General features: G+C 47.6%; 1 protein-coding gene across 2 annotated transcripts in view; it reads right to left on the bottom strand.

The window, feature by feature from the left end:
- Nucleotides 1-26,893, bottom strand: part of Kiaa1549 (KIAA1549 ortholog) — a 184,003-nt gene that overhangs the window by 51,236 nt on the left and 105,874 nt on the right. For both annotated transcript variants that reach the window (XM_023712842.1, XM_023712843.1), the window contains exons 7-12: nt 23,263-23,393; nt 20,195-20,375; nt 18,125-18,184; nt 16,746-16,894; nt 12,256-12,433; nt 7,395-7,579 (exon numbers count right to left, since the gene is read on the bottom strand). In XM_023712842.1, coding sequence (XP_023568610.1) covers nt 7,395-7,579; nt 12,256-12,433; nt 16,746-16,894; nt 18,125-18,184; nt 20,195-20,375; nt 23,263-23,393 — 884 coding nt within the window. The remainder of the gene's footprint in view (nt 1-7,394; nt 7,580-12,255; nt 12,434-16,745; nt 16,895-18,124; nt 18,185-20,194; nt 20,376-23,262; nt 23,394-26,893) is intronic.

The following is a 26,893-nucleotide window of genomic DNA, read 5'->3' as shown; positions in this document are numbered from 1 at the left end:
AAGAACAAGCACTTCCCGGGGAAGAAAGTATGACGGGGAGCAAAGCGGCCAGGGCTGCTGTGAGAAACGGCGAAGGCAGCGCCCTGCCCCATGGAGGGGCCCAGCCAGGGACGCTCTGGGCCTATCTGTCTTGCTTTGAGAAAGGACCCTCAGGATCTTCCTGCATCGTGCTGGGAAGCACCCATGTGCCGTCATGCACGCCAGCCAGGAGGTCACCAGCCTCACATCTACAAATTCTGCAAGCCCCTGTCCTCATAGAAGTCTCAAGCCCGTATTTTACAACAGAGGACAAAGGAATAAAAATGTCCTTGTTCTTCCCCACCACCCTGGGCCCGCTTTTTTGTTCTGTTTTAGTTTGGCTTGGTTTTTGGGGGGCTTTGTCTTGCTATGTAGCCCAGACTGGCCTCAAACTTGGGATCTTCCTGCCTCAGCCTCCTCAATGCTAAGATTACCAGTAAATATGCCAAGGCTCCCGGTTTCATAATAACTTTTGAAAGATCAAAATCACAACTTCAAATAAAAAAAACAAATGTCACAGCTAAAATAGCTCTGCATATATTCTTGAACATTTACTCAGACTTGTAGGATATTTTCATGAATGTTTTGAAGAACCACTGAATACTGTAAATCTGTTCAAGCCACATAATGAAAAGTCTTTTGCTCCCGGATCCTTGTGCCTTCTGTTTATTTGTTAACTCTCTGTACTTACTAGGTTTTGATTAACTACCCAGCAATATGGTTGGTTAAATGTGCCTTTTATAAACCAAACACTTGCTAGTCCAGTGCTTCCTGTTTGCTGTAAACTTCCACAAAGATTCGACCGTACTCTTAAAAACCAAAGCACATATACAAAATAAATGTTATGTATGGGATCCTAGCAGACTTCGACATACTGCCCTATTTTATGGCATACATAATTATAAATATTATTTTCATCTTGAAATGGAATCACAAGGGCTGGCCAGATAGCTCAGCAGACTGAAGTGCCTGCTTAGGCAGAAAGCAGCAGCTGGGGTTCAATCTCCAGCATGCCGTGCCGGCCCTGCCCCCAGGGTATGCTGTACCAGCAATTGAGACTGGGAGTGGTGACGCACACCTGTAATCCCAGCGCTCTGGAGGCTGAAAACAGGAGAATCACTATGAGTCTAATCTAGGTAGTGAGACCCTGTAGACCCCGTAGACCTATAATTTCTCTAGTGTCCGTCTGCTAAGCCTTTTTATGACGGCTAGAAAATTAAAATTTGACACCGATTGCTCCTGGCTGACAGTTAAAATCCCAACAAGCAATCTCCAGTTTTAGGAGATTGTTTCCACCCCGCTGTACCTCCTTGTAGCTCCCGAAAGAATGAGAGCAACCAACAGAATCAGGATCCTCTAACCGCAGCCTCAGCCACTCACTAAACCTCACCGAAGCCGTGCTTTGTACACTTCCAGTAAGAAAAGCATCCCCTAAGGACCAGGCAAGCAGCTCTCGTAGCGCATTAGGCGTTTGCTTTAGCCATCCTGGAGGAGCCACAGATGAGCTCCTCCGCGCAAACCTGCCAACCTAAAGACTCAAGCAGCGCCGGCTTTTTCAGCCCTGTGTGCCCGGCCCCCCCCCCGTCTGGGCGCTAAACACCTTCCCTCGAAGCCATCAGGGCTCACGCGGGGGATGACACACGTGAAAATACTGCAAAAAGGTCGGGGTGCCACACACACGTGACAGATGACTGACAGCTGTACCATCGCTGCTGGCTGAGGAGACCTCAAGCAGTTCATATAAACAGCTGAGTCCTCAGGCTTAGATACAGCTTTATTTATTTACTGTATTTGGTACAGGGTCTCGCTACGCAGCTCGGACTCTTAGTGCTCCTCCTGTTTTCAGCTTCCCCAGTGCTGGGATTACAGATGCGCGCTACTGCACCCGGACTCAGTGGCCGGCTCAGCGCACCTGGGGGTAGGACCAGCGCAGTATGAAGTGCCAGGAATGGAACCCTGCTCCCAGTGTTTGCCTAAGCAGGCATTTATCCTCTGAGCTATCTTGCCGGCCCTTAGACATAAATTTAGATACTATTTTGAAAGTCAGCAACAGGATATACCATGGAACAGACCTTCAAAAAGTATCTCATGAGTGAATGAACTTCAGGAAGATCAGCTGAAGCACCCAACTTACTGTACTTTATGAGGAACCAAGAAAAGATCATAGGTCATAAATGAAATATGCAGGGCCGGGAATTTAGCTCAGTGGCACAGTGCCTGCCTAGAAAGCACAAGGTTCTGAGTTCAAGTACTGGTAGCAAAAAAAGAGAAAAAGATATACCAGTCCTATTGGTTCACTCCTGAACAGGTTTGTTGTTTTGTTGTATGGGGATTTGAACTCAGGACCTTGAGCTTGCCAGGCAGGCCCTGTGCTGCTTGGTTCACTGCCCATCCCAACTAACATCTTTAAATACATGTCAAGCGTGCCGCTGCACAAATTGCAGCCTTTTACAACAATAGAAACTAGGCAACTAATTAGTTCTTATATACAAAACAAGAGCCATCTACACAAGGAAAAAAATCAGATGGACCACCCTCATCCCCTTTATGGAATTTGTTCATTTTCTTTCATTTCTACTTTCAGGGCCACCATCACTAGTTTTTCTGTTTCTTTTATTAAATCTAGACTAAGTCTGGCCAGCATTCTGCCCCAGCTTCCACATGTAGAGCAGGCTTCATCGAGTATTTTATAAAAGAGAAGTTCAGACTAATTAGAGTCTTCAATATTCATATCAGGGCCCACTTATTTCAGTAGAAGGATGGCTCTTTTGTTCTTTCTTTGTTTCATATATCACAAAGGAGACAGGTCACCCCCAAGACACATCCCCCAACAAGTCAGGGAGGTCTGGGAGGACAGGTCAGCCAAGTAACCAGAGAGAGGCCTGATGAATTCAGAAACACATGGCTCGTAAATGTAACAAAAGCCAGATGAGCCAAAGCACAATGAAGTCCCCAGAGCTCAGGGTTAGCCCGATGCCCCTGGGAAGCGGCAGTCGGATGACCGTAGAAACCACAGCGCAAATCCCAAGGGTGCGTGCATAAAAAGGTGAAATGCTGCGGCGCTTGCCACTGTCGGCATTTGTTACTAGACTGGTGAAATCTGTGAAAACTCCACGTGACCACCCCGCTGTTTCCACTCAGAAGGCGAGGACAGGGGAAGTTACTGCCATCTGACTGACTTCAGTGTGGAGGGCAGGGCACCTTGGTTACTAGGGAGTGACACTCCAGCTGCAGCACGGCAGGCAGCTGACTGAGTGGGCTTCAGCTCCCCACCCCCGCCCACTAAGAATAGCAGCAAAGCCTGCAGACTCCAGCAGCAGCGCTGGCGCTGGGCTGCATGTGCAGGAGGGTAGAAGGGCTCACAGGGGTCCCCTGGATGCAGGGTCTGCACTGCCTGATTGCTGTAGATAAAAGCTTGTCCCTGTGGGCTGGCCTGCCTGGCAAGCACAAGGTCCTGAGTTCCATTCCCAATACAAAAAAAAAAAAAAACCGTCCCTGCAGAAGAGCCTTCATCAGCTGCTCAATGCCCCCAACACCCATTCCAGACCCAAGGCCTGGGCCTCCTCCCCAGCTTTCCTGAGCTACTACTCTGCTTCCCCCCCCCCCCCGCAGCCCAAGGCATACCCCCAATCTCTCCCATCCCATCCAGCAACACCTGCTCTCAGGAGACATAGGCTATAAATCAGCTCTCACAGGACTCATCCTTTGCCCTGGAGGCAGAGGTCACGTGTTGTGCGTTTGTCACTTGGCCTGGCTGTGCTGGCCCAGAAGTTTTCTGTCTGGACATCCGTGAACCAGGCCAGCTCTCTCCGGCTGCCTGCAGCACCAACATCAGGAGCAAGTGAGGGTGCCAGCCACAAGGGGGCCCTGATCCCCTGGCCTATAACTGGGTGTGGACTGGCCCAGCACCAGGGCAAGCTCCACAGGGCACACCACACCCAGCTGATAGCATTCATGGAAAAAAGCATCAAAGCTAGGGCTTTTGGGCAAAAGTAACAATTACTCTCAACCACAGATAAAGGAAAAATACACGGTTTTGTGTTTTTTTTTCTGTCTTACTGGAAATAAGAAAGGGCCCTTCCTTGGGCCAGGGAGATAGCTCGGCAGTCTGAGCACCTGCATGGCAAGCGGAAGGACTCAGGTTTGATTCCCGGTACCACATGCCATGCTGGCCACTGAAACTGGATGTAGCAGCACACACCTGTAATCTCAGCACTGGGGAGGCTGGGCAAGACAGGAGGATCACTGTAAGTCCAAGCGGTTTAGCAAGACCATGTACCAAGGAAATAAATCTTTACCAAAAGAGAAGAAAAGAAGGGCCCTGCCTCAGCATGCGACAGATGGCCCCTCCCACTCTCATATTTCAAAAAGAATCTGCTCCCAGACAACCTGAGGAGGTCTCCTCATTACAGGGGGAAGGAGTGTGGACTGTAGGTCAGCAGATTTATTACTTCCAGATGTTTGCTGCTCTGGATTTGCTAAAGGATTGCAGAGAGTAGCGCAAGGCAGCATCAGGATAGGGTGAGCAGGATGGAGAAAGCAAGCAGAAAGCTCAGAATAGGAAAGGAGCCACAGGATGCGGGGACGAGGACTTGCAGGCCCTTCACGACTGCCGCGCACCCTTGGAACAGGACTGCGGAAGTAGGGAGCCTGTCCTGACCTACACGGCGGGCTCCTGCACCAGCAAAACCAGTCTCTGCTCCTGCAGACTGGTGAGGTCACTCCAGGAAGCTCTGAGCCCAAGGCCTTGGCCGGCACAGGCTGGTGGGAACCCGTGTGTGCCGCCTCACAGCACCTGAAGGCAAAGAACGACTCGGAGGCCTGTAAGTTCCATTCGCAGCTCTGCTGGTTCGACTCACGCGGTGCGCAGAAATATTTCAGAGGGAGAAGTGAGAAAAGGCATGAGCGTGGGGAACACCCTGCTCATCCCAGACACGCTGACCCTGGTCGCTCACTGCAGCACTGATAAAGGATGGGCTGCCAGCCCAGGAGGCTGGGGAGGTCAGGGAATGCAGACCAGAAGAGCCCAAAACGCACCGTCCTTGGCCCTGGTGAAATCTCCCTGAAACAATATCTTTGCACTTGGACAAAAAATATTTCCCAACCTATTGTGGATTTTACTGTAATGAATTTCACACTATGAATCATTCGGTATGTTGAGGACTTCCTCCAGGCTGTTCATGGACACGACAACAACACTACACCCTGAGCCGGCTATGTAGGCAATAACGAAGACAGGCAGTAAACACAGCACTGATGCACAGAGTACTTCCAGCATAGCCATATACTTGCAATTTAATCAAGAGCTCATAATTGTAACTGCCTAAGAAATCCCTTTTACAAAAGCAAAGTTAATTTAAAAATAAAACTTTTTTTTCATTCAACTGGGCAAGGATTGTAATAGCAAGAATTCTTCATACCGACACACAGAATAAGCTTAATAAGGTTACAAGATGCCAGTCGATTTCATTTATAATACTAGTTTATCTTAGTTTGCTAAGAAAAAAATAGTTGTGCTATTATCTGCTTCTCTTTTGTAACCATCTTTTGGCTTATGGCTTATCCTCTGAGTAACCACTTTGAAGACAATGATACACCGGGCAATAACTCTTGTTATTTTATTATTTGCTTGTATGGTTTTGTTTTTTCTGTAAAATAAAAAGTAAAAATAGGCAAAAGACAAATACGTGAGCGTATATAGCTAGCTCTGCTAATAAAAATAACATTAAAACTAATGTGAATAAAAGAAGGCTTCTAAGGCTGGTGAGATGGCTCAGTGGTCTAAAGCACCTACTTAGAACAAGCTTGGCAAAGCACAGGGACTGCGGTTCAATCCCCCAGCACCACATGCCAGCCAGCCCCACCCCCGGTGGGCTGAGCTGGCCACACACACACACACACACACACACACACACAAATTAAAATTTTTAAAAAGAGAAGGCTTCTAGGGCAAGATTTTCTCCTTGTTCTTTCGCCTTCTGCTGCCTATTCTTCAACCTGCAAAGCAGAGTGAGCCCTGTGTCTAGATGTGTAGCGGGCACAGGTAATTAACACAGCAGACTGACGCCCGCTTCCTGCTCCCTTCGGAAGTGCGCTGCCTGGCACACACGCTGCGCTACACATCTGACGCTAGTGGTTCTGCCAGAGACGGGCATAGCTTTGCTCAGCCCAGCCTAGCCACACGCTGCCCCAAAGTCAGTTGTTGGCCCAGAATTGACAGTCAAATTGTCTGGAAACAGTGGAAACGTACAAGCGAAAAGAGAGTTGTTTTTTCCATAAAAACTAAACTGAATGCTTTGCAAACACAGACGAAAGATGGGTTTCTTTAAAAGAAAGAGAAAGAAAGAAAGAAAGAAAGACAGACAGACAGACAGCATTGCTGTCAACTTAGGTGTATACAAATCAACTCTTTAAAAACCATGGGTTGGGAGTAGAGGGTGGAAAGAGGTGCTAAAAAAAATCAAGGGTTTTGGGCTCAGATTGTTTTGCTGTTCCCTAAAGAAGCCGGAATTGGAAATTGCAGCTGACACATGATGGGTATTTTCTGTTAGGAGAAAGATCACACAGAGCTCCTCTCTGTAAACCAACATTCAAAACAGAACAAACAAGTTGGGATACATTGAAAGACCAGCAAATAAATGCCACTCAGGCATTTGAAGCTACAGTGTTTAAGGGCCATATACCCATTGTTAACGGTAAGCAGGCTAGGTCAGGTGGGCTGGTGGGCTTCCGACCCACTGGACGGCACAGAAAGGAGTCACCGAAGGGGAATTCTTAATGCAAGAGTTAAACACACCAATCTCAGAAACCTTCTGTTGACCCCTATTCTCTGAAAATACCCAGGAGTGAAATACATCAGAATTCACGCACAGGAAGGATATCATCTTCAACTAAGCCTTCCAAAAATAAAATCATGGTGGATCTAGACTCATAGCACACCTAAGCCTTTGTACAACTCCGCGTCTTTGGGATATACAGTACTCACCACTACGGAAGGACTGGGTTTGGGTAGAAGGCAGTTCCCTCCAATCCAGAAGGCTTCCTGCCCAAGCGCTCCTCTGACTTTATTTTTTTTTATTTTTTTATTTTTATTTTTATTTTTTTTTTAAAACATTCTCTTGGGTTTTTTTTGTTTTGTTTTAATTTTATTTATTTGTGTGTGTGTGTAGCCAGCTCAGTCCACCAGGGGGCAGGGCTGGCTGGCATGTGGTGCTGGGGGACGGAACCGCGGTCCCTGTGCTTTGCTAAGCTTGTTCTAAGTAGGTGCTCTAGACCACTGAGCCATCTCACCAGCCCCTCCTCTGACTTTAGTATAAGGGGCCTAGATGGCCTCTTTCCCGAGACTGCTCCTGGGAACGTCATGAGGCTGGCCTTACCTTCTGCCGCTGCTGGATGTTGGCCACGGTGTCAGGCTGAAAGTCCAGCTTGTCTGTGCGGCACAGTTTCCAATACAAGATGACAATGATCACAGTCACCACCAGCACCGGGATGACCACGCCAACAATGATCCACAGGTTGTTGCTCTGGGACTCCGGCGACGGCCTCTTCACCCTGTCCACGGCTGCAGAGGAGACAGCAGAGGGTGTCAGCGATGCCCATGCACACACCGGTCGGGGCCTCCTTCCATGAGAAAGCTGGAGACACCCGTCATTTCCGCTCAAGACAAGATGACAGGATGGCGGGAGGTGTGACACAACAAACACATGCAACTCCGAAGGTCACATGTGGAACACGTCAGGGCCACAATGTGTGAGATGCATCTAAAGGGTTGGGCTACCTTCATGGCAAAGCTCAGGTGACGCTGGGCCTCCTGACTTGTACTTTATCCTACTAGTTCACCCTGAAGTTCTCACTGCAGGACGTTTCCATACCACAGACGCTCCTGCGCAACACTGTCAAAAGCAGTTCTCTTCACAAATGAAAGAAAAAAGCAGCTCCACCTCCAGAAGAAAGTGGTGGTCACTTCACAGAGCACAGCAAGGACTCACAGTCTCCCAGGTCTTATGGGTGCATGAGCCAAAACTAGGAGGCTCAGAGACGGATGTCCGCACCTATCCTCATCTCCACCAAACTCCCCTACTTATCTAAAAGCATTTCTTACGGGCAAGACACAATTATAAAGGCAGGAGATAAGGATAAAAAAATAGACAAGCCCCTCAAGGAGCGCATACCTGGCCAGGCCTGGGGGCACACACCTGTCATCCCAGCACTTGGGAGGCTGAGTCAGGAGGATTGCCATGATTTTAAGGCCAGCCCGGGCTACATAGTGAGTTCAAGGCCAGCCTGAACTATATCGAAAGACTCTATGACAAACAAAATAAAGCAAAAGGCACACAGATTCCAGTGAGGGAAGATGGGATCACTGAGGACACAAATCGCTAAATGATGTTACAATGCTGGTCCTGTTAGTGCCGTACGCCAAGAGGAACAACTAAGGTGTGAGCACACGGGCTACCAGGCATCACCACTTCAACAGCTGAACAATGACGCCAGCACTGATCACGGGAGCCCAACGTGGGAACAACCCAAGTGCCTACGCACAGGACAGCACAGAAAGAAAACGTGCAACATCCGTACAGCAGACATCATCCAGGTTTTAAAAAGGAAATTCTGATCTATGCTACAACAGGGAGAAACCCTGGGAATTTGAGTGCGAGAAGCCACACACAAAAGGATAAAGAACAGATGATCCACTTCAATGAGGGAGCTAGAATAGACAAATTTATAGATGCAGACAGGACCGAGGTGGCCAGGACTGGGCTGTGTGAGTGAGGGTCTCACTGAATGGGCAGGGTTTCTTTTGGAAGCATGAGAAAGACTCTGAGATGGGCTGTGTGGACGCATGCAAATCCTGGGAATGCAGTTAACGCCGCTGAGTCACAGTCAAAAGTGGTAAAAATGAAGGGTCAGCGAGATAGCTCAGCAGACTAAGCACCTGCTTAGGCAAGCGCAGGGACCGAGGTTCAATCCTTCACACCACATGCGGTGCCAGCCCCACTCTCAGGCGCACTGCACCAGCTACCAAGTGCAGGCATGGTGGTGCACACCTGTAACCCCAGCACTGGGGAAGCTGAAAACAGGAGGATCGCTAGGAGCTTTGAGGTTGGAACTGAAGTCCTAGTTCATGGGCACTACCTTCAGTTCCTCTTCTGAGACTTTGAAACCTGCATTTTTTTTCTTTTTGCGGTACCAGGGATCAAATGCTGGACCTTACACTTACCAGGCAGGCGCTTATGCCACTGGCTATACGCCTAGCCCAAAACATGCACTTTAATGGAAACTGCTTTCAGATACCAATTTCAACTTTTTAATGAAATGAAAGAAAATTTTATTCCTTTGACATAGAAGAAATTAATAGCATTAGGAAGCAGCCATTAGGGATGAGGAGGTTAGGTAGAAAGAGGGGCTTTGGGTTCATATAACTGGGGCTGCCACCCCCCACTCACCCCTACTCAGCCTTCTCATCTTTCACACCTTGGACAGTCTTGCCCCGATTATATTTCACTGGCTCCTTGACCACCTCTGCTCCCAGGATAGCACCCTGTATCTTCTGTGTCCTGGGTTCCTCCTCTCTTAGACTCAGCTTCCCATAAGCCTCTGTGCTTCCCATGAACCTCAGTGCTTCTCCCCTTCAGGCCCAATTATATGAACCAAAAGCCCCTCTTTCTACCTAACCGGCTCATCCCCTATGGCTGCTTCTTAACACTATTAATTTCTTCTGTGTCTAAAGTCTTTTGTTCTTCTTGTCTTTGTTTTGCAGATGGTGCCTTATTCTTCTTTTAAAACACTTATTACATAGATTTATCAGCTTGATACACTGCACCACTCTGCACATTAATCTACCAATACCAGGTCTGCTCTGTCCACATACATCTTAGCATCTGAGCTGGGACTGTCTTATGCTTCTTCATACCCTGCAATAGCTAATCCTTGCCTTGGGGTCCAAACATCTCTGCTTGAAGATACAATAACTGGAAAGATTCTTGGGGCAGGTACATGCTGAGAGAGCCACAGCAACAGCAACAGAGAAGCATTTTGTACCACTCAGACCATGAGACAGGCAGAAATTATAGCAGAGACTACAGGAGACACAGGAGAAAGTGACTAAGTGTTAAAAACCGATTATTTTAAAATTCAGCCTCAATTTAATTCATATTTGTAGCTCATTCTGCACAAAACAACTGACAATATAAGTAATGGCAGCATTAACCAGCGAGGGGAGAGGTATCATTCTTAGTTCTAACCTAATGAAACATCAGAGAGGCAGACATGGGGGAAAGCTAGGGCCTGACGCCAGTGTCCCCAGAGCTACACGGCGCTGGCTGAGGCTTCTTTCTGCCACCAGCCCTGATGTCCCAGAACGGTTGCCCATGTGGTTTCCAACACAAAACTAGCAAAGAGAGGGGCAAGACCAGAGGGGATGTGGCTCGCAAGCGCCCCTATCTAGCAGAAGCCACCCATGTTTAAGGTGTCCAGTGCAGGGAGGCCTCTGACAGACAGGACTGTCACCCACAGCGTAATGGCAGGCAGTGCTGGCACTGCGCATTCCCACCGCTCTGAACAGAGCACTCCTGCCCTGATGGATCTCAAATACTCGAGCACCACCTGCCCAGGGGTCTGCCCTCTCCCTGTCACTGCACCAAATGGGGAGAGACCCTCCCACTACCGAGGATAAGTTGGAAGTTGCCAGGTTTTGTGTGGTTTTTGTTTTGTTTTGTTTTGTTTTTGTTTTCAAAACTGTTGGTCTCCTGCAGTCTCAGCAAGGAGTTTTTCAGGACTCTCAGATGCTGAGGCACTGCCCGAACCCTTTCTGGCTGGCGGCAAGTTTCACTGTGCTCTTCCAAGGGCCAGAGAGGAAAAGCATCTGCGGTGAAACAGCAGGCTGGTTCAGAGAGGTCGCAGTGGAGAAATGCGCTTTGTGCCGCCCTTTTTCCTTCATTTTGAATGTGTTTCCAAAATTTGAAAAGGTGGAAAAGAGGCAGTGGAAGCAGTCACCGCCCGGTGGGCAGAAGCCAGGACCCTTCCAACAATAATAAAAAAAAAAGCAGCAAAATACCCCTTTCTGGACTGAGCAGCAGTGTGAGGACGGGGTGGGAGAGAGGCGCGACCGGAGAGGGTGAGGATCAAGGACTTCTTTGTGTTTGCAGACCCTGAAGGAAGCCAATAAACCCAACGTGCTCCTCCCAGCTTCCTGTATGACTCACTGTCCCCACCAACCATCAGAACATGACACAGAGGATTTTGGAATAGAAGCAAAATAAGCACCTTATTTTACCTAAAACAAGGTTTTTAAAAAGAGAAATGGTACAGGCATTGGAGAAGGGATGTTAAAGTTGATCCCAGCCCTCAGGAAGCTGAGGCAGGAGGATCACCATTAGTCTGAGGCCAGCCTGGGCTACATAGTGAGTTCAAGGCCAGCCTGGGTTACATAGTGCGACCCTGTCTAAAACAAAAAAGGACAAGAAAAATCAGTTGATGTCAGGTACTATAACTCACTGCAACTCCGCGGATACAAAACGCTGAGTAGGAAACACACTGGCACAGGCCACGATAGTAAGCAAATGGAATGTGTGTTAAAAAGGTCTCAGCAGGGCCGGCCAGATAGCTCAGCGGACTAAAGCACATGCTTAGGCAGACACAGGGACAGAGGTTCAATCCCTGGCATGCCGTGCCAGCCCCGCCCCCCAGGGCACGCTGAGAGGGCGAATGAGACTGCGCGTGGTGGTGTGCACCTGTATCCCAGCACTTGGGAGGCTGAACACAGGAGGATCACTATGAGTCCAATCTGTGTAGTGACACCCTGTAGACCCTGTACTAAATACATAAAAAAAGACAGGGAAAAAGAAAGGTCTCAGCAAATGAACTTCAACAACAGGCATCCTGTAATCTCAGCAGTGAGGGAGGCTGAGTCAGGAGGATCGAAAGTTCAAGTTCTGCCTGAGGTATTTAGCACAATCCTATCTCAAACCAAACCAAAACAAAACAAGGGACAAAGATGTACGCCAATGGCAAAGTGGCCCGGATTAGATCCCAAGAACTAAAAAAAATAAATAATTTTTTTTTACATATAGTGGCTATTCTTCTAAGTAGGTGCTTTAGACCACTGAGCCATCTCACCAGCCCCTATAGTGGCTATTCTTAAAGATTTTAGACACAAATTTACTGTACCCACATCGAAACCCTGCGCATTCAGAGCTCACTGGGAGAACAGTGTAGACCACACACTGCCAGACTTACGCTGGGCGAGAGCGCCTTGAATCCGGTATCCCAGGACGATGGCTGCTCTCTGGAGGTCAATCTTGTTCATCAGGTCAGAGGACGCAGTGGCACTCAGTCGCTCTCCATCCTGGTCCTCCACAAAGTAGATGAGCTGCACGGGATTGTCCTCGCCCTCCAGCCTGGACACGTTCACCACCTGCAAGGCCACAGCAGCCAGCGGAGGTCAGCTCAGGTTTCACACGCCCCTTCTCGCACCTCTGAACCCTGACTGTCACCAGGAACAATTCCAGCCCTCATAAGCTCCCTACACAAGAGCCCCAGGTCACAGGGCTCTCCTGGACGGGAACAGAGACCACACGTGACAGTGCCTCTGTGCACAATGCAAAAGAGCTTTGCCCCACTCAGGGACTTCTCCAGGACCATGCACTCAGCGAGACAAGTGGAATACGTGCGGGCAGCCTGCAACTGTTAAGGAGCCCCAGCAGACCACTGTGTCACAAGATAGTGACGCCGTCCTTCCACCTACAAATGGTTCTTCCTAATCCATTCTTGCACCAATGAATGCTACTTCCCCCAAAGCCTCAGAAGCACAGCTAAGGGCCAGGGAGACGGCTCAGTAGAATAAGTGCTTCCTTGGCAAGTGCAAGGCCTTGAGTTCAATCCCTGGTTCTGCAAAAAAAAAAAAAAAGAAAAAAAAAAAAGAAAGAAGAAGCACAGCTACTCTGGGTAGACAATTCTTTGACAAAAAAGACCATGGAAGGATGTCAGCATCATCTCAGCTCTCCACCCACAATAGGCCAGTAACACCCTGCCCTCCCTACCCCGCCCGAGGTGACAATCACAGTGTCTCCAGACATAGTTAACTCCATAAATTCATGCTCTTGTGGGCCAACTAGAGCTCTATGATTTACCCTAAAACTTCTCTGTGTGTGTATGTGTGTGCACGCGCACACACGCACACACACGTGTATGTGTTACAGAACAGTCCTTTCATATCAGTACTTAGTATGCTTGGACCAAGGAGATAGCCCAGCACCTTACGCGCCTGCCTGGCAAGCACAAGGTCCTGAGTTCAATCCCCAGTACAAAAACTTGGGGCTCATGTTCTGGGAAACAGACTAACACGCACTTTATCTGACACATGCAACTGGAATTTCTGATCTGTGCACCTGCTGGTGGCAACACGCACCTGCTCCTCCTCTATCCATATATATTTTTGTGCCACTGCCCTGCGCTCTGGGAAATGCAGCTGGACCCACCCTTGGCTCTGGGAAAACTTCGGGCAATTTCCTGATTTCGCTGCGAACTCTTTCTTCAATATCGCGTCCGAGGAGCCTTCAGGACACAGGCCTGAACTCCGAGTCCTCAAGAGTGTATTCCAGTCTTCACCCTCTGCCCTGCTCTGTGCTTGGGGTTTCCAGATTCCCAATCCCCACCCCACCCCTGCCCCACCGCGTGCTGGAGCAATGTGTTCCTAGCCATACAATAAAACACTGTCAAAGAGCTACAGAAAATTTAGTGGATGATATCTACCTAACCTTCCCCCATTCTACTAAAAAGTTCTGATAAATTTAGGAAGTATGGTTTCTTCATATAGAAATGAAAGCGTCTACAAGCCTCTGTAGTCTCAGGGTGACACGAGGAAGTCTAATTCCCGCAACCTTTCCGGATAACTGTAAATCAGACTCATGTCTGGAACCATGGTAACCCAGGGTCAGCACTCTGGGTAACATTTTCAATTTCATCTTCAAAATCTAGGTCTGGGGCTGGACATGTAGCTCAGTGGTAGAGCACTTGCCTTACAGGCATGAGATCTGATCCCCACAAAACAACAAAACAAGCAAGCAACACACAACACTAGCTTCTGACCCAAATCACATGCTCACTATTGACATTATATGGCCCATTAATAAAATTCTGAAAAACACATGCAGGGCCGGGAGATAGCTGAGCGGCACAAGCAGCCCCCTGGCAAGTACAAGGTCTTAAGTTCAATCCCCTGTACAAAAAAAGTATAAACAAAAAAAAGAGAATCCCCCGACATTTAACTAATAAAAGCACTATAAACATTTTGGCATTTTTAAAAACGTATTTGGTCGTTGCAGAATCTCACTATGCAGCTTGGAATAATAGTGATCCTCCTGTTTTCAGCCTCCCCAGGGTTGGCATTACAGGCATGTGCCACTAAGCCCGGACTCTAGCTGTCTCAGCTCACCCTGGGGGCGGGGTTGGCGCAGCATGATCGAACCCCAGTCCCTGCACTTGCCTGAGCTTGCCTACATAGGTGCTTTAATCGGCTGAGCTATCTCACTGGCCCACATTTTGGATTCTTTTCCCCAGGAACTTTGTTAATTTTTGGATTCCACTGCCAGTATCCTTCTATCAGCCTCTCTTCATCATTTTCTCATTTATGACTATTATTTTTAAAGGCTGTACCATATTCCAACATAGAAAGGAATACTATTTTTTTTATTTTATTATTTATTTATGTGTGTGTGTGTGTGTGTGTGTGTGTGTGTGTGTGCACGTGTGTGGCCAGTTCAGCCCACCAGGGGGCGGGGGTGGCTGGCATGTGGTGCTGGGGGATTGAACCGCGGTCCCTGTGCTTTGCTTTGCTCAAGCTTGTTCTAAGTAGGTGCTTTAGACCACTGAGCCATCTCACCAGCCCCAGAAAGGGATACTATTTATCCACTCTCCAACCACTTAGGCTGGCGATATTTTCACACTGACATGGAGGGGAGCCCGGCACTACGTACGTAGTTCTTCGCCTGCATCTCCACCTTTGCTCACAGAATGCTGTTTGGTTTTTAATTTTTTTAAATATATTTATTTATTTATTTGGTATAGAGTCTCACTACACAGCTTGGACTCCTAGTGATCCTCCTGCCTCAGCCTCCCCAGCGCTGGGATTACAGGCGTACACCACCACATCCAGTTTCAGTGGCCAGCACGGTGCACCTGGCGTTCCAGGGCCGCCATGGCATGCGGAATTGGGTATTGAACCCTGGTCTTGTGCTTACCAAGCAGGCATTCAGACTGCTGAGCTATCTTCCCAGTCTCAGAACGTGGTTGATAAGCAATCTGCCCCACAGCACCATTCCCTGGGCTGCATTTCTGTCTTAAGTTCCCACATCCTGGATGTGGCTTCCTGGTACACAGTTTGGTGCTGCCCTAAGGTTTCATGATGGGCATGAGCTCACCATTCTCAGATCCCAAGCTCTACAGAGCCAAGGACTGTTGAGTAAGACCAAGCTTTTATAATTCATTTTAATGTTTATTCTTTGTTTTATGCCTGTTTGCTGCATGATTCCTCTCAGTGATTAAGTTTGGACATTTCTCTAAAGTCTCTGGAACTGGCAGAGGAGCTGCTTTAGGGGAAGCAGAGCATCGTGGTAAAAGAGATGTCAATTCTAGACAAAGCTGCCCCCTTGGTCTTCCCTGATGTCACTTCGGCATCTTCCTCTCAGCGCGCTACACCACCCACCACCCAGCCTGCTGGTCGGCCCCACCCTGCACCTCTGAGCTTCACCCTGTGTCCCAGCTCTGAGATGCCACAGCCCTAAGCATCCCTTCATTTTCCTGGCCCTCCAAGTCTGCAGTTGGTAGAGAAAACAAATCTACAACACACATGAGGAGATGGGAATAAGTTCCAGCCCTCACCTCCGGCCTCCTGGGAGCATGTGCATTGTAAAACAGGTCACTTTTCTTTCTTTTTCTTTCTTTTTTTTTTTTTAATGTTTCAACTTTATTTATTTATTTTTTGTGGCCAGCTCAGCCCACCTGGGGGCGGGGCTGGCTGCCATGTGGTGCTGGGGGATCGAACCGCAGTCCCTGTGCTTTGCTAAGCTTGTTCTAAATAGGTGCGTTAGACCACTGAGCCATCTCACCAGCCCAACAGGTCACTTTTCAATTCAAACAACTCTGTCTTTTGCAACCTGCCCACAACTGACCACAGTGAAGCTCTGGGGAAACAGGAGATAACTGGGTTGGCAGGAGTGAGGAGGGGATGAAAGGCTGGGATAGAGGGCGAATGCAACCCTACCGGCTGCGCCTGTAATGCCGAAATCCAGGTGGCTGAGGCAAGAGATCACAGAGTTCGAGGCCAACCTGGACTACACAGAGAGATCCTGTCTCAAAAAAAAAGGCAAGAAAGCAAGCCAGCCAGCACGCCTCTTTCTACCTCTTGGTCTTTTCCAGATGAGGGACTCACCGCTAAGGTGCTATCACTGATACTTACCATTCCACATTTGGCTACATTTTTAGCAACTAAAAAGCTGCTCTCTAACAAAGGTCATGCGATTGTATGGGAACCCGGTAACAGGTCTTCCACTATGTTCTAAAGGTGTAAGGCTGAAACAACCACTTCGTAGAGATCTGGTTAATAGTACCCCGGACACTGGTTGACCCCTACTACTGCCGCATCAGTCCTGTCCAAATCCACTGGCATGTCCCACTCGCAGGATGAAACAGCAGGTTTCCCGTATCTTCCTCCCCTCCTCCGACAGTACCTGCACGACGCTGTTGCCGGCGGCCACCGTGGCCCTCCTCCAAACGCGCCTGCGGGCGGCCACCTCGCTGAGCAGCTGCGCCAGCTTGCGCTCCATCTCCGCCTGGAACACCTCACTCTGCAGCTGCTTCTCCACGACGCCCAGGAGGACTGCGGTCAACAGGGAACACACGGCACCCGAAGCAAGTCAGTGAGGGAAAGGAGAAGAGAGGAGGCATGTGTGCATGTGTGTGTGTGTGTGTGTGTGCATGCTACATGCATGTGTCATGTGTACATGCATTCATGTGTGCATCATGCGTATGTGAGTGCATGTGTGTGTGCGTCTTGCATACGTGTGTGCATGCGTGCATGTATGTGTGGGTGGATATGTGTGCATGTGTGTATAAAACTAAACTGGCCCCTAGAGGCAATGTTAACATGGAGAGAAGCTCCAAAACAGGGTGAGGAGGATCTAGGAAGCCCCTTTTACTGACTGCAGCTCCCCGGTTACTGTTACAGGGTGGTTGAAAGCCCCAAGAATTCAGTCTTATATGCACCCTGGAACAGAGTTTACCCCAGATCAAACGCTCTGCATCTGTACTTATCTCAGAACTTCTGGAAGCAGCCCAAGCCCCTATCTTGTCTTAAGACAGACTCGCAAACTAATTTGAGGAACGGGTATCTGCCCATCTTCAGCTATCTGTCTCGGATCACCCAGAGGGATTATCTGCAAATCAGCTTGGGCAAGATGGAAACGGCAAGCACCGTTCAGCCACACCTACGTGCGGTCCTCTTTCTGACAAAACCATGGCCAGATCCCTTCATGACTAGGAAAATTATCTAGAAGATGAGGCCCCGGCAGCACCCACCGGGTGGCCCCCAGCGTGGGAAGTTGTATGTAAAGTAGGAATTTGTGAGCCTTGGGGATCCCACAAGTGGAGATCTCCCCGTGAGCAGGCACTGTGCAGCTTGTCAGGCTCCCAGGACCCGGTCAGGTGGTCTTTCTGTGCAGCACCCTTGAGCATCTGAACAGGTCCCGAGTGGGCTTGCCACGCTACCTTCATCACCCTTAGAAAGCCGCCCAAATAGCAGTTTTAGGGAATAAAAGATCTTTGCTTCTGAGCCTCACCCTGTTCTGGGTCAAAAGCTGTCCTTCCCAGTGAGACTCTGTCCCGCACTTGATGTGTGAATTTCACAGAAGACCAATGCTTTTCGGGCCATCACTCCACGGGACACGTTCCCACAGCCCCTTGGAACCCTTTTCTCAATTCATTCTTTGCCAAGAATATAAAGTACATTTTGCCCTGATTTTAGTCAACAGGAAAGGCGGGTCCTTCTCAATGGACCCACACAGACTTCTTATTCGGAATGTTCTCAAAACACTACTTCAGTGAGACGTACCTGTTCTGACCCAAGAGGACTTCAGTAACTGAGATAAGTTGAGCTGTGGGTACTGGAAGGCTGCACAGAAGAAAGAGTCGGGGTGGGGGAGAAAGGGGCAGGAAGCACATTAGCACCAGTCCAAAGGCAGGAGTTCTGGGGACACAGCCTGAGTCCCAGCACACTGCCCTCCCCACCACGTCTCACTCTCCCCATAGGGGGACAAAAGGCTGATCTGTGTGAGGACTCGGACAGAGAGCGGTTTCAGAGTATGCTGGTGTCTGGGGCACCCCACTTCCCAGAGAGGCCCCCTTCAGGTCCTGTGAACATCAACTGTTCTAGAGCAGGGCATCTGCACACTACCCCCTCAGAGCCCTGGGCCTCCTGGAAGTGACTCAGGGTAAAGTGACAACATGTCCTGCTATGACAGTCATAGCATGCCCCTGCCATGCAGCACTTGTTGGCTTTTAGCCAACCTAGACTGCATCCCTGAGAGAAGGGAGATGGATACTGGGAATCGAACTCAGGACCGCACATCTGCCAGGCAGGTGCTGTGCCACTGAGCTAAATCCCTGTCCCATAAGAACTATATGTAAATAACAGCTTCATCCCTGTCTACTCTTATATTTTACAGGTTTTTAAATTTTTATTAACTATATGCTGAAAAACACAAATCATTTCCATTCTGAAAAAAGAACTTTTTTCCCTCATTTCAACTCTGGAATCTACTAGTTTTGAAAAGACAGTTTCCCCATCCTCCTGCAACCCCTCCAGCTGCGCTGTGAATCTAACCACTTCCAACAGGATGAAAGGTTTTATTTCCATTTGTTATTTTTTATTTTTAAGTTTATATGCAGTAACACTCCTCCCTTTGGCATCCGGTTTTCCCTGCTTTGATAAATGCAAGCAATCACACACCCACCGCTGCAAGGAAGTATTGTCTCCCCCAAAGCCACCCCGCTACCACCCGTTGCAGCTATCTCTGTACCTACCATAAACCCTGACCTGTTCTCTATACACTAGCCTCCTCTAGAACTGGAGTACTTTTTTGTTTATTTGGTTTTATTTGAAGCTTTTGATTTGCTGATTTGCTATTTTTTCCCATTTGTTTTTAAAAAATCATTTATTTATTTATTTATTCGGTACAGGGTCTCACTATGCAGCTTGGACTCGTAGTGATCCTCCTGTCTCAGCCTCCCCAGCACTGGGATTACAGGTGGGTGCCACCACCCACTATTTTAGTAGCCTGCACAGCACAGCATGCCCTGGGGTGCTGGGGCTGACACAGCATGTGGTACCCAGGATCAAACCTGGGTTCTTGAGCTTTCCAGGCAGCTTCTTAGACGGCTGAGCTATCTCTCCAGCCCTATTTGGCTTTTCTACAGTACTGGGGATTGACCCCAGAATCTTACATGTGCCAGGCAAACACTCTACTACTGAGCTATACAGTCAGCTCCTCTCCTCTCCTCTCCTCTCCTCTCCTCTCCTTTACTTTCCTTTCCTTCTTCCATTTCTTTCTTCTTTTCTTTTCTTTTTAAGACAAGGTCTTGTTAAGGTGCCCAGGCTAGCTCTGAACTCAAGATCTTCCTGCTCCAGCCTCCCCAACAGCTGGGGTGACAGACGTACCCTACCACACTTTGGCTTGGAGTACTTTGTCACGGCATCTCTTTATTCTCAAAAGCAAAAGGCAAGGAGGCGCAGTGCCTGAGCAGGGCTCCGAAGGCCCACCCTGGTTGGACTCTGGGAAGTTCCGATTCCAGCTAATCATATTCTAGACTTCAATCAAACACTCCCTTTAAAAGAAAGACCTTGGTGAGACCACCCTGTAGGATGCACACATGATGGATGCACCACGATGAGTGAGTCCAACATAAACCTCGATGCTCATGACACTAGTGCAGGCTCACAGGCTGTAACAAACGGTACTGGAGGAGTGGGCAGGGAGGTCTCTGTACCTTTGGGACGCTTTGCCTCCCAAACTGCTCTAAGACATTGATGTCTTTTTAAAAATAACAAAATATTTTTTAAAAAGAAGTCTGCTGACTATAATACCCACGGCCACTGCTATCCCCCGAGGGGTGTGGAACTCACGCTCTGCGATCTGCAGCACCGGGTACCCCAGGTAGAAGCTGAACTCCACCACACTCAGGTTCCGGAGCAGCTCGCTCACCTCCGAGCCGTTCACAAAGCCCTGCACGCTTTTAACAGCAAAGATGATGTTGACCGGGCCCCGCCGGGGGGCCACCCTAGAGCCCACGGTGACATTCAAGACCTAAAAGGAGAAAGTCAGAGAAGCTTCACAAACAAAACACTGGCTCTTCCTGTGAGCGGTCTGAGGTGAAAATGGTTCACTACTCTCTCGACCCAGAAACCCCCACAAAATCATGCAAATCAAGAGGCTCAAATCTTGGCATTCACTTTAAGAACATGCGTGAAACTGCCCAGGCCACCAAGGGTATGCATATCTGAAAGGCCACCAAGTATCTGAAGGATGTCAAATTAAAGAAGCAATGTGTGCCATTCTGGCGTTACAATGGGGAGTTGGTAGGTGTGCCCAGGCCAAAGAGTGGGGCTGGAGGCAGGGTCGGTAGCCCAAAAAGAGTGCTGAATTTTTGCTGCACATGCTTAAAAATGCAGAGAGCAATGCTGAACTTCAGGGTTCAGATGCAGATTCTCTGGTTCTTGAACATATCCAGGTGAACAAAGCACCCAAGATGTACCACCGTAGTTACAGAGCTCATGGCCGGATTAACCTACCCATGAGCTCCCCCTGCCACACTGAGATGATCCTTACTGAAAAGGAACAAACTGTTCCTAAACCAGAGGAGAAAGCTGCACAGAAGAAAATGATATCTCAGAAGAAACCAAAGAAACAAAAACTTATGGAACAGGAATAAATTAAGCATAAAATAAATGCAAATAAAATTTAAAAAACAAAACACTGAACTGAAGCTCCAGGAGTTCTCTCTCTCTCTCTCTCTCAGGTTTGCTGACCCATATCTTCGTTTATGTTTTTATATTTTATTTTTTAAACTTTTTTTTTTTAGGGTCTCAGGGTGTTCAGGGTCTCAGTGGTCTCACAGTGATCCACCTGTCTACAGCCTCTCAAGAGCTGGAATTACAAGCGCCCGCCATCACGCCGAGTCTCAATTGCTGTCTCAGCACACCCCAGGGGGTGGAACGGCATGGCAGGCTGGGATATCGAACCCCTGGCCCCTGTGCCTGCTTGCAGGCGCTTTAATCCACTGAGCTATTTGGCCAGCCCCTGACCCATATTTTCTAAAGGTGGTTAAGTCTCAAGAGAAACTGGCCGTGTGGCCTGGTTCCCCTTTGCAACTTTCAACACTTGATATATTGAAAGCACTTTTTATATTTTAAGTGCTAAACCAAAAACATTTATACTTATTCGCCACTTTCTGCTTGCACCTCAAATCCCACTGAAAGAACAGTAAACTGAACGAAGGGGTGAATGGAAGAAAATAAAAAATGCTGTCAAGTTTCTGGAAGATTGAGAAAAGACAGGATCATAATGAAATAAACCAGAACAGAAGGAAGCAAGACCAAAACACACAGAGGCCAGCCCACAGCATAGCCGGGAGCCAACCCCACACACACCAAGCCCAGGGAGGTCTAGGTAGAGAGTAGAAGGTCTCAGGTGGAAGTGGGCTCTGGAGCTCAGCCCTACTTTACAGAATTAATTAAAACGCAGCAGGCCCAAGAGCTGAGTCAGTCTCCTCCTCCTCTTTCCCCTCTACTGCATGCCCAGGCCAGCAGAGGCCTAGAGGCCGTCATACTTTCTCTCTAAAGAGCCACTGAAAGGCTCCCATGGGAGCAGATCTCAGACAGAGGAGACAGGGGCAGGTAAACTCCAGGGTGCATAAGAGCCAGAGGGAAAGGAAAGAAAGGAGGCTCTTCCCTGAGCCCTCAGCGGTGCGCACCCTGCCACCCTTCCTTGGCCTGGCCTTGCATGCTTTGCAGCAAGAAAGAAGCCCGCAGCCACACACCCTGCCCCATTCTCAGAGTGCCATGAAGTCTCTCATCAGAAGACAAACCTGACACAGAAACAGGCCCCCTGACTGAGAGGGAAAGCCGGACCAGCAGCCCAAATTAAAGTCCTGCTTCTGCATCCTAACAAGCGGCCAATCAGCAATCTCCACACATTCACAGGCAACCAACGGCACAAAGCAAAGCCCCAAGATCAACACAGGGTTTAGGGTCTTCAGAGAACGCAGAGCTAAGGTGGAGATGGAAGCAGACTGCGCCCTCAGAGACGATGATGGTGCCTGCACCCTCGCAGGAAAGGCTGCAGGGAAAAGGAGACGAGGAAAAGGGAATAAAATGATTACTGAAGAAAGCCCAACAGAAGGACTGAATTTTGTAACAGCCACAGCTGAAAATTAAATTAGTGAGATGCAGGGTAGGGTGTAGAAAAATCAGTAAAATAGACAACAAAAATATATGGAAAACATAAGGACAAAAATAAGGAAGACACTTGGCAAGTGCAAGGTCATGAGTTCAATTCCCAGTACCTCCTCCCCTCCTCTCCAAATCCAGAAGTGCCAAAATCTAGTTACCAAGCAAAGAATATAGAGGGAGAAAAAAAAATCAAACACATAAAAATGTCAAGTTCCCATCCAAGACTTACAAAGGCAATTCTCAGATGGGGACCCGCCTCCTCTGCTTCCCTTTATTCCAGAACACAGGCTCTGAAATCCAAACCCCATTTTGGAGTAATTCTTTGACTACCTGTGTGCTGTTCAAAGGTTTCAGACTTAGAGGACTTTGGATATCCACACTATGGAAGTTCAAACATTGAAGTCTATACAAATGTTTCAAAAAGCTAAAAACTCCCCAATTTGAAACACTTCCACTCCATGCACTTTGAATATGCATCTTCACTCAGGCTGTATGAAAACCCCAGGATGCTGGCTCGTTCCCTATTGGGTACCAATCTTTCTCTGCTGTCCTTGCGTCTCCTGTACAGGGTCCTCCTCCAAGGGGCCTCAGCCCTGAGCTCCCTGGTCACCAGCTGCTCCATGAGTTCCAAGGAGGCTCAGCCCCTGAGCACCATGCGGACACAGCACCATAAGAGGGAAGAAGGAGGGAACACAGTAGAACCATCTTGTTTTTAAAGGACAAGCGCTCGGCGGCCTCCTCACCTGCACGGTGAAGTTATGTGTGCCCTGCTGGTGTTTTCTCACTTCAAACAGAGCGGTCATCAGGCCTTTCTCCAGGCGCTGGGTGAAGTTGCAGAAGCCAGTGTCCACACTGGGAGGCACGAACTGAAGAACTGCAAAGAAGGACAGCAATCACAGCCCCGTGCACAAGGCGCCATGTAAGGATGAAAGAACAAGGCGAGGGAGGAGACCAGCACTGCGCCCAACTAATTCAGCCAAAGCCCAAGTCCAAGTGTTATGGCTTAAGATAAAATGTGTGTTCGTTTTTAATGAACACACAATAATCATACATATTTATGGAGTACAAGATAATGTTTCCATATAGGACCGTAATATTAGTGGTCAGATCAGGGTAAGTGGAATTTCCGTGACCTCAGACATTTATCATTTATTTGCATCAGAAAGATTTAAAATCTTTTCTCCTGTTCTGAAACATGCAATTACAGTCACCTGCCACGTCTTCTCTATTGTTCTGTGGTTAGAACAACAGAATGTTAGAAGCTCTTCTTCCTGTTCACCTGTGCCCTGCAGCTATTAACCTTCCTCTTGAATCACTCCTTTCCCACACCCTCCAGGGTCCCTAATAATCAGTATTCCATGTTCTCCGTCTTTGGAATCTGCTTGTTAGTTTATACCTAACTGGGAAGGTGGTAATGAGCTTTTCCCTTGTGGCTTATTTTACATCCCATAACATCCTCTCGTGCAAATGACAGGACTTGGCTCTTCTTTGCTCCTAAAGGATATTCTGAGGCTCACACACACACTGGGTTGTTTGTTGTTTGTTTTTGTGGTACCAGGGATCGAACTCAGGATCTTGCGCTTGCCAGGTAGGTGCTTATGCCCCTGAGCTATCTCCCCAGCCCGTTATACACTGTATTTTCTTAACCCACTCACATGTCAGTGAACATCTACATAGATTGCACATCTTCACTACTATGAATAGAGCCGCCATTTAACATGTGAGTGAGACGGCTTTTAGACATACAAATGCCAGTTCCTTTGGATATATATCCAGTAGTGGGATTCCTGATCCATACGGCAGTTCCACTTCTACTGTTTTGAGGAATCTTCATGCTACGTTCCAAAATGGCTATGCTAACTTACCTCCCCCCGAACAGTGCAGAAGAGTTTCCCCTTTCTGCCCACCCTCACCAGCACTGGTTATTTTGGGTTTCCTTTGTTATTTTATTATTATTTTTTAAAGGATACAAAATGGTAACAGAAAAGAACAGCATTAGAAACAATATAAAATTTCACTAAACAAAGTAATAGGAATTCAACAATGGTTTCCGTAGTGCATGACGTTGTCTTCGAATGGGTTGTTTAGGTTACCAGATATAAAGATTGGTTTACAGAAAAAAACAAAACAAAACGATAACAAAAAGTTTTAAGAAATTCAAAAGAAAAAAAATAGTAAGAAAATTTAAGCATTAACTGCCTCTTTCAAAAGACCAGCAGTATTCAGCGGTACAAGGTTATTTTGTTTTGTTTTTTTCACAATAACCATTCAAATGGAGGCAAGATTCTTCACTGTGGATTTGGGGGGGCTTGGGGGGAAGGGTCTACAGTGTGTTCAGGGTCTCACTACTAGATCAGAATCGTAGTGATCCGCCTGTTTACAGCCTCCCAAGAGCTGGGGTTATAGGAGCGCGCCACCACACCCAGTCCCAACTGCCATCTCAGCGCATCCTGGGGGCGGGGCCATAGCAGGCCTAGGGATCGAATCCCCCCCAGCCGCTCCGCCTGCTTGCAGGCACTTTAATCCGCTGAGCTATTTGGCCAGCCCTTCACTGTGGTTTTGATTTGCATTTATTTGATGATTAGTGAGGCTGAACACTTTTTATGTATTTTTGGTCATCTGTAGCTCCTCTTTTGAGAAATGTCTGCTTAGGTCATTTGTCCATTTTTCAATGGGGTTACTTGAAGTTCTGCTGTTGACTTCCCCAGCTAAGCTCCTTGTATATTCTGGAAATGAATCTCTTGTTAGACAAATAGTCTGAAAATATTTTTTCCCGTTCTGTAGGCAGTCTTTTCTCTCTGGTAATTTCTTTGCCATAGAAACTTTCCGATTTCAGGTAACACCATGGGTCATTTGCTTTGGTTAGCTGTGCTTTTATGGTCGCATCCAATCAATCTCTGCCCAGACTAGTGTCCTAAAGCAGCTTCCCAATGTTTTCGGTGTTTCACAGCTTTGGTTCTCATATTCCTGTTTTTGATCCATTTTGAGTTAATTTTTGAATAAAATAAGAGGGGTCTAGCAGGGCCAGGGAGACAGCTCAGCAGTATAAGTGTTTGCCTGGCAAGTGCAAGGTCCTGAGTTCAATCCCTGGTACTGCAACAACAGTAAGAGGGGTCTATGTTCTGTCTTTTGAATATAGATTCCAGTTCCCCTCCTTTCTCTCCAAGAAGAGAATTTAATCTTTTATTGACACGCCTTTCCGTTCTCCAGTGTATGTTCTTAACTGCCCTTTGTCATATAAAGCTTTTATTGCGTTAAGATAAATTACTTTTGTATAGTTTCTTGGAGGTTTTGATTATGAAGGAATGTTGAATTCATCAAATTCTCTTATCTATCATAATGTCCTTCATTCTGTTAATGTGGTATATTATGTTCTCTGATCTGCATATTTTAAATCATCCTCTATCCCTGGGATAAATCCCACTTGAACATGGTGTGTAATATTTTTATGTGCTGTTGGATTCAAGTCGAAAGCATTTTGTTAAGAATATCTGCATCTATGCCCATCAGAAATAGTGGCCTGTAATTCCCTTCTTTGTTGTGTTCCTATCTAGTTTTGATATCAGGATCATACTGGCATCCTAAGCTAGGTTTGGGAGGTGCGTCCTGCCTTTCGATGCTCTGAAATAGTTTGAAAACAACTCGTATTTGTAAAGGTTTTATAAAATCCATCAGTAAACCCATCTAATCCTGGGCTTTGCTCTGGCGGGAGGCTTTTTCATTATGGATTCAAGCTCATTAGTTCTTACTAGCCTGTTCAGGTTTTCTGGACACTCATGGTCCTGCGTTGGCAGGGTGTATGTCTCCAGATACGTCTCCACTCCTTCCAGATTTTCCAGTTTGTGGGTGTCCAGATGAGACACCAGTCTATTGGCAGCCTGTAGCTCTTATTAGTTGATTCTGCTTTTTCTTCTCTGATTTCTTTGAGTCTCTCTCCCTCTCCCTGTCAGTCTCTCCTTTCACCCCACTAATGATTTCTCAAGGCCAGGCACGGTGGTGCACATCTGTCATCCCAGGACTTGGGAGGCTGAGGCAGGAGGATCGCTGTGGATTTGAGGTAAGCCTGAGACACATAATAAGGTACTATGTCAAAAAATATAACATTTTTCGGTCAAATTTTGTTCATCTTTTTTAAAATAATTTTTTTTTCATTTCATCAACCTTTCGAAATTTTTAAATCTCTATTTTATTTCTGCTCTAATCTGTTCTTTCTTTCCTTATACTAACTTTGGGTTTGGTTTATTCTTGCTTTTCTAGTTATTTGAGGTGTACCGTTGGGTTAATTTGAAATCTGTTTTTGCTGAAGACACTTACTGGTATGAGCTTAGTTTGCTTTTGCTATATAACCCACAAGTTTTTGGTATGTTGTACTGT

This window comes from Octodon degus, unplaced genomic scaffold, assembly GCF_000260255.1.
Source record: "Octodon degus isolate 3935 unplaced genomic scaffold, OctDeg1.0 scaffold00027, whole genome shotgun sequence".
Classification (NCBI taxonomy): domain Eukaryota; kingdom Metazoa; phylum Chordata; class Mammalia; order Rodentia; family Octodontidae; genus Octodon; species Octodon degus.
This window is presented reverse-complemented; position numbering and strand designations above follow the sequence as displayed.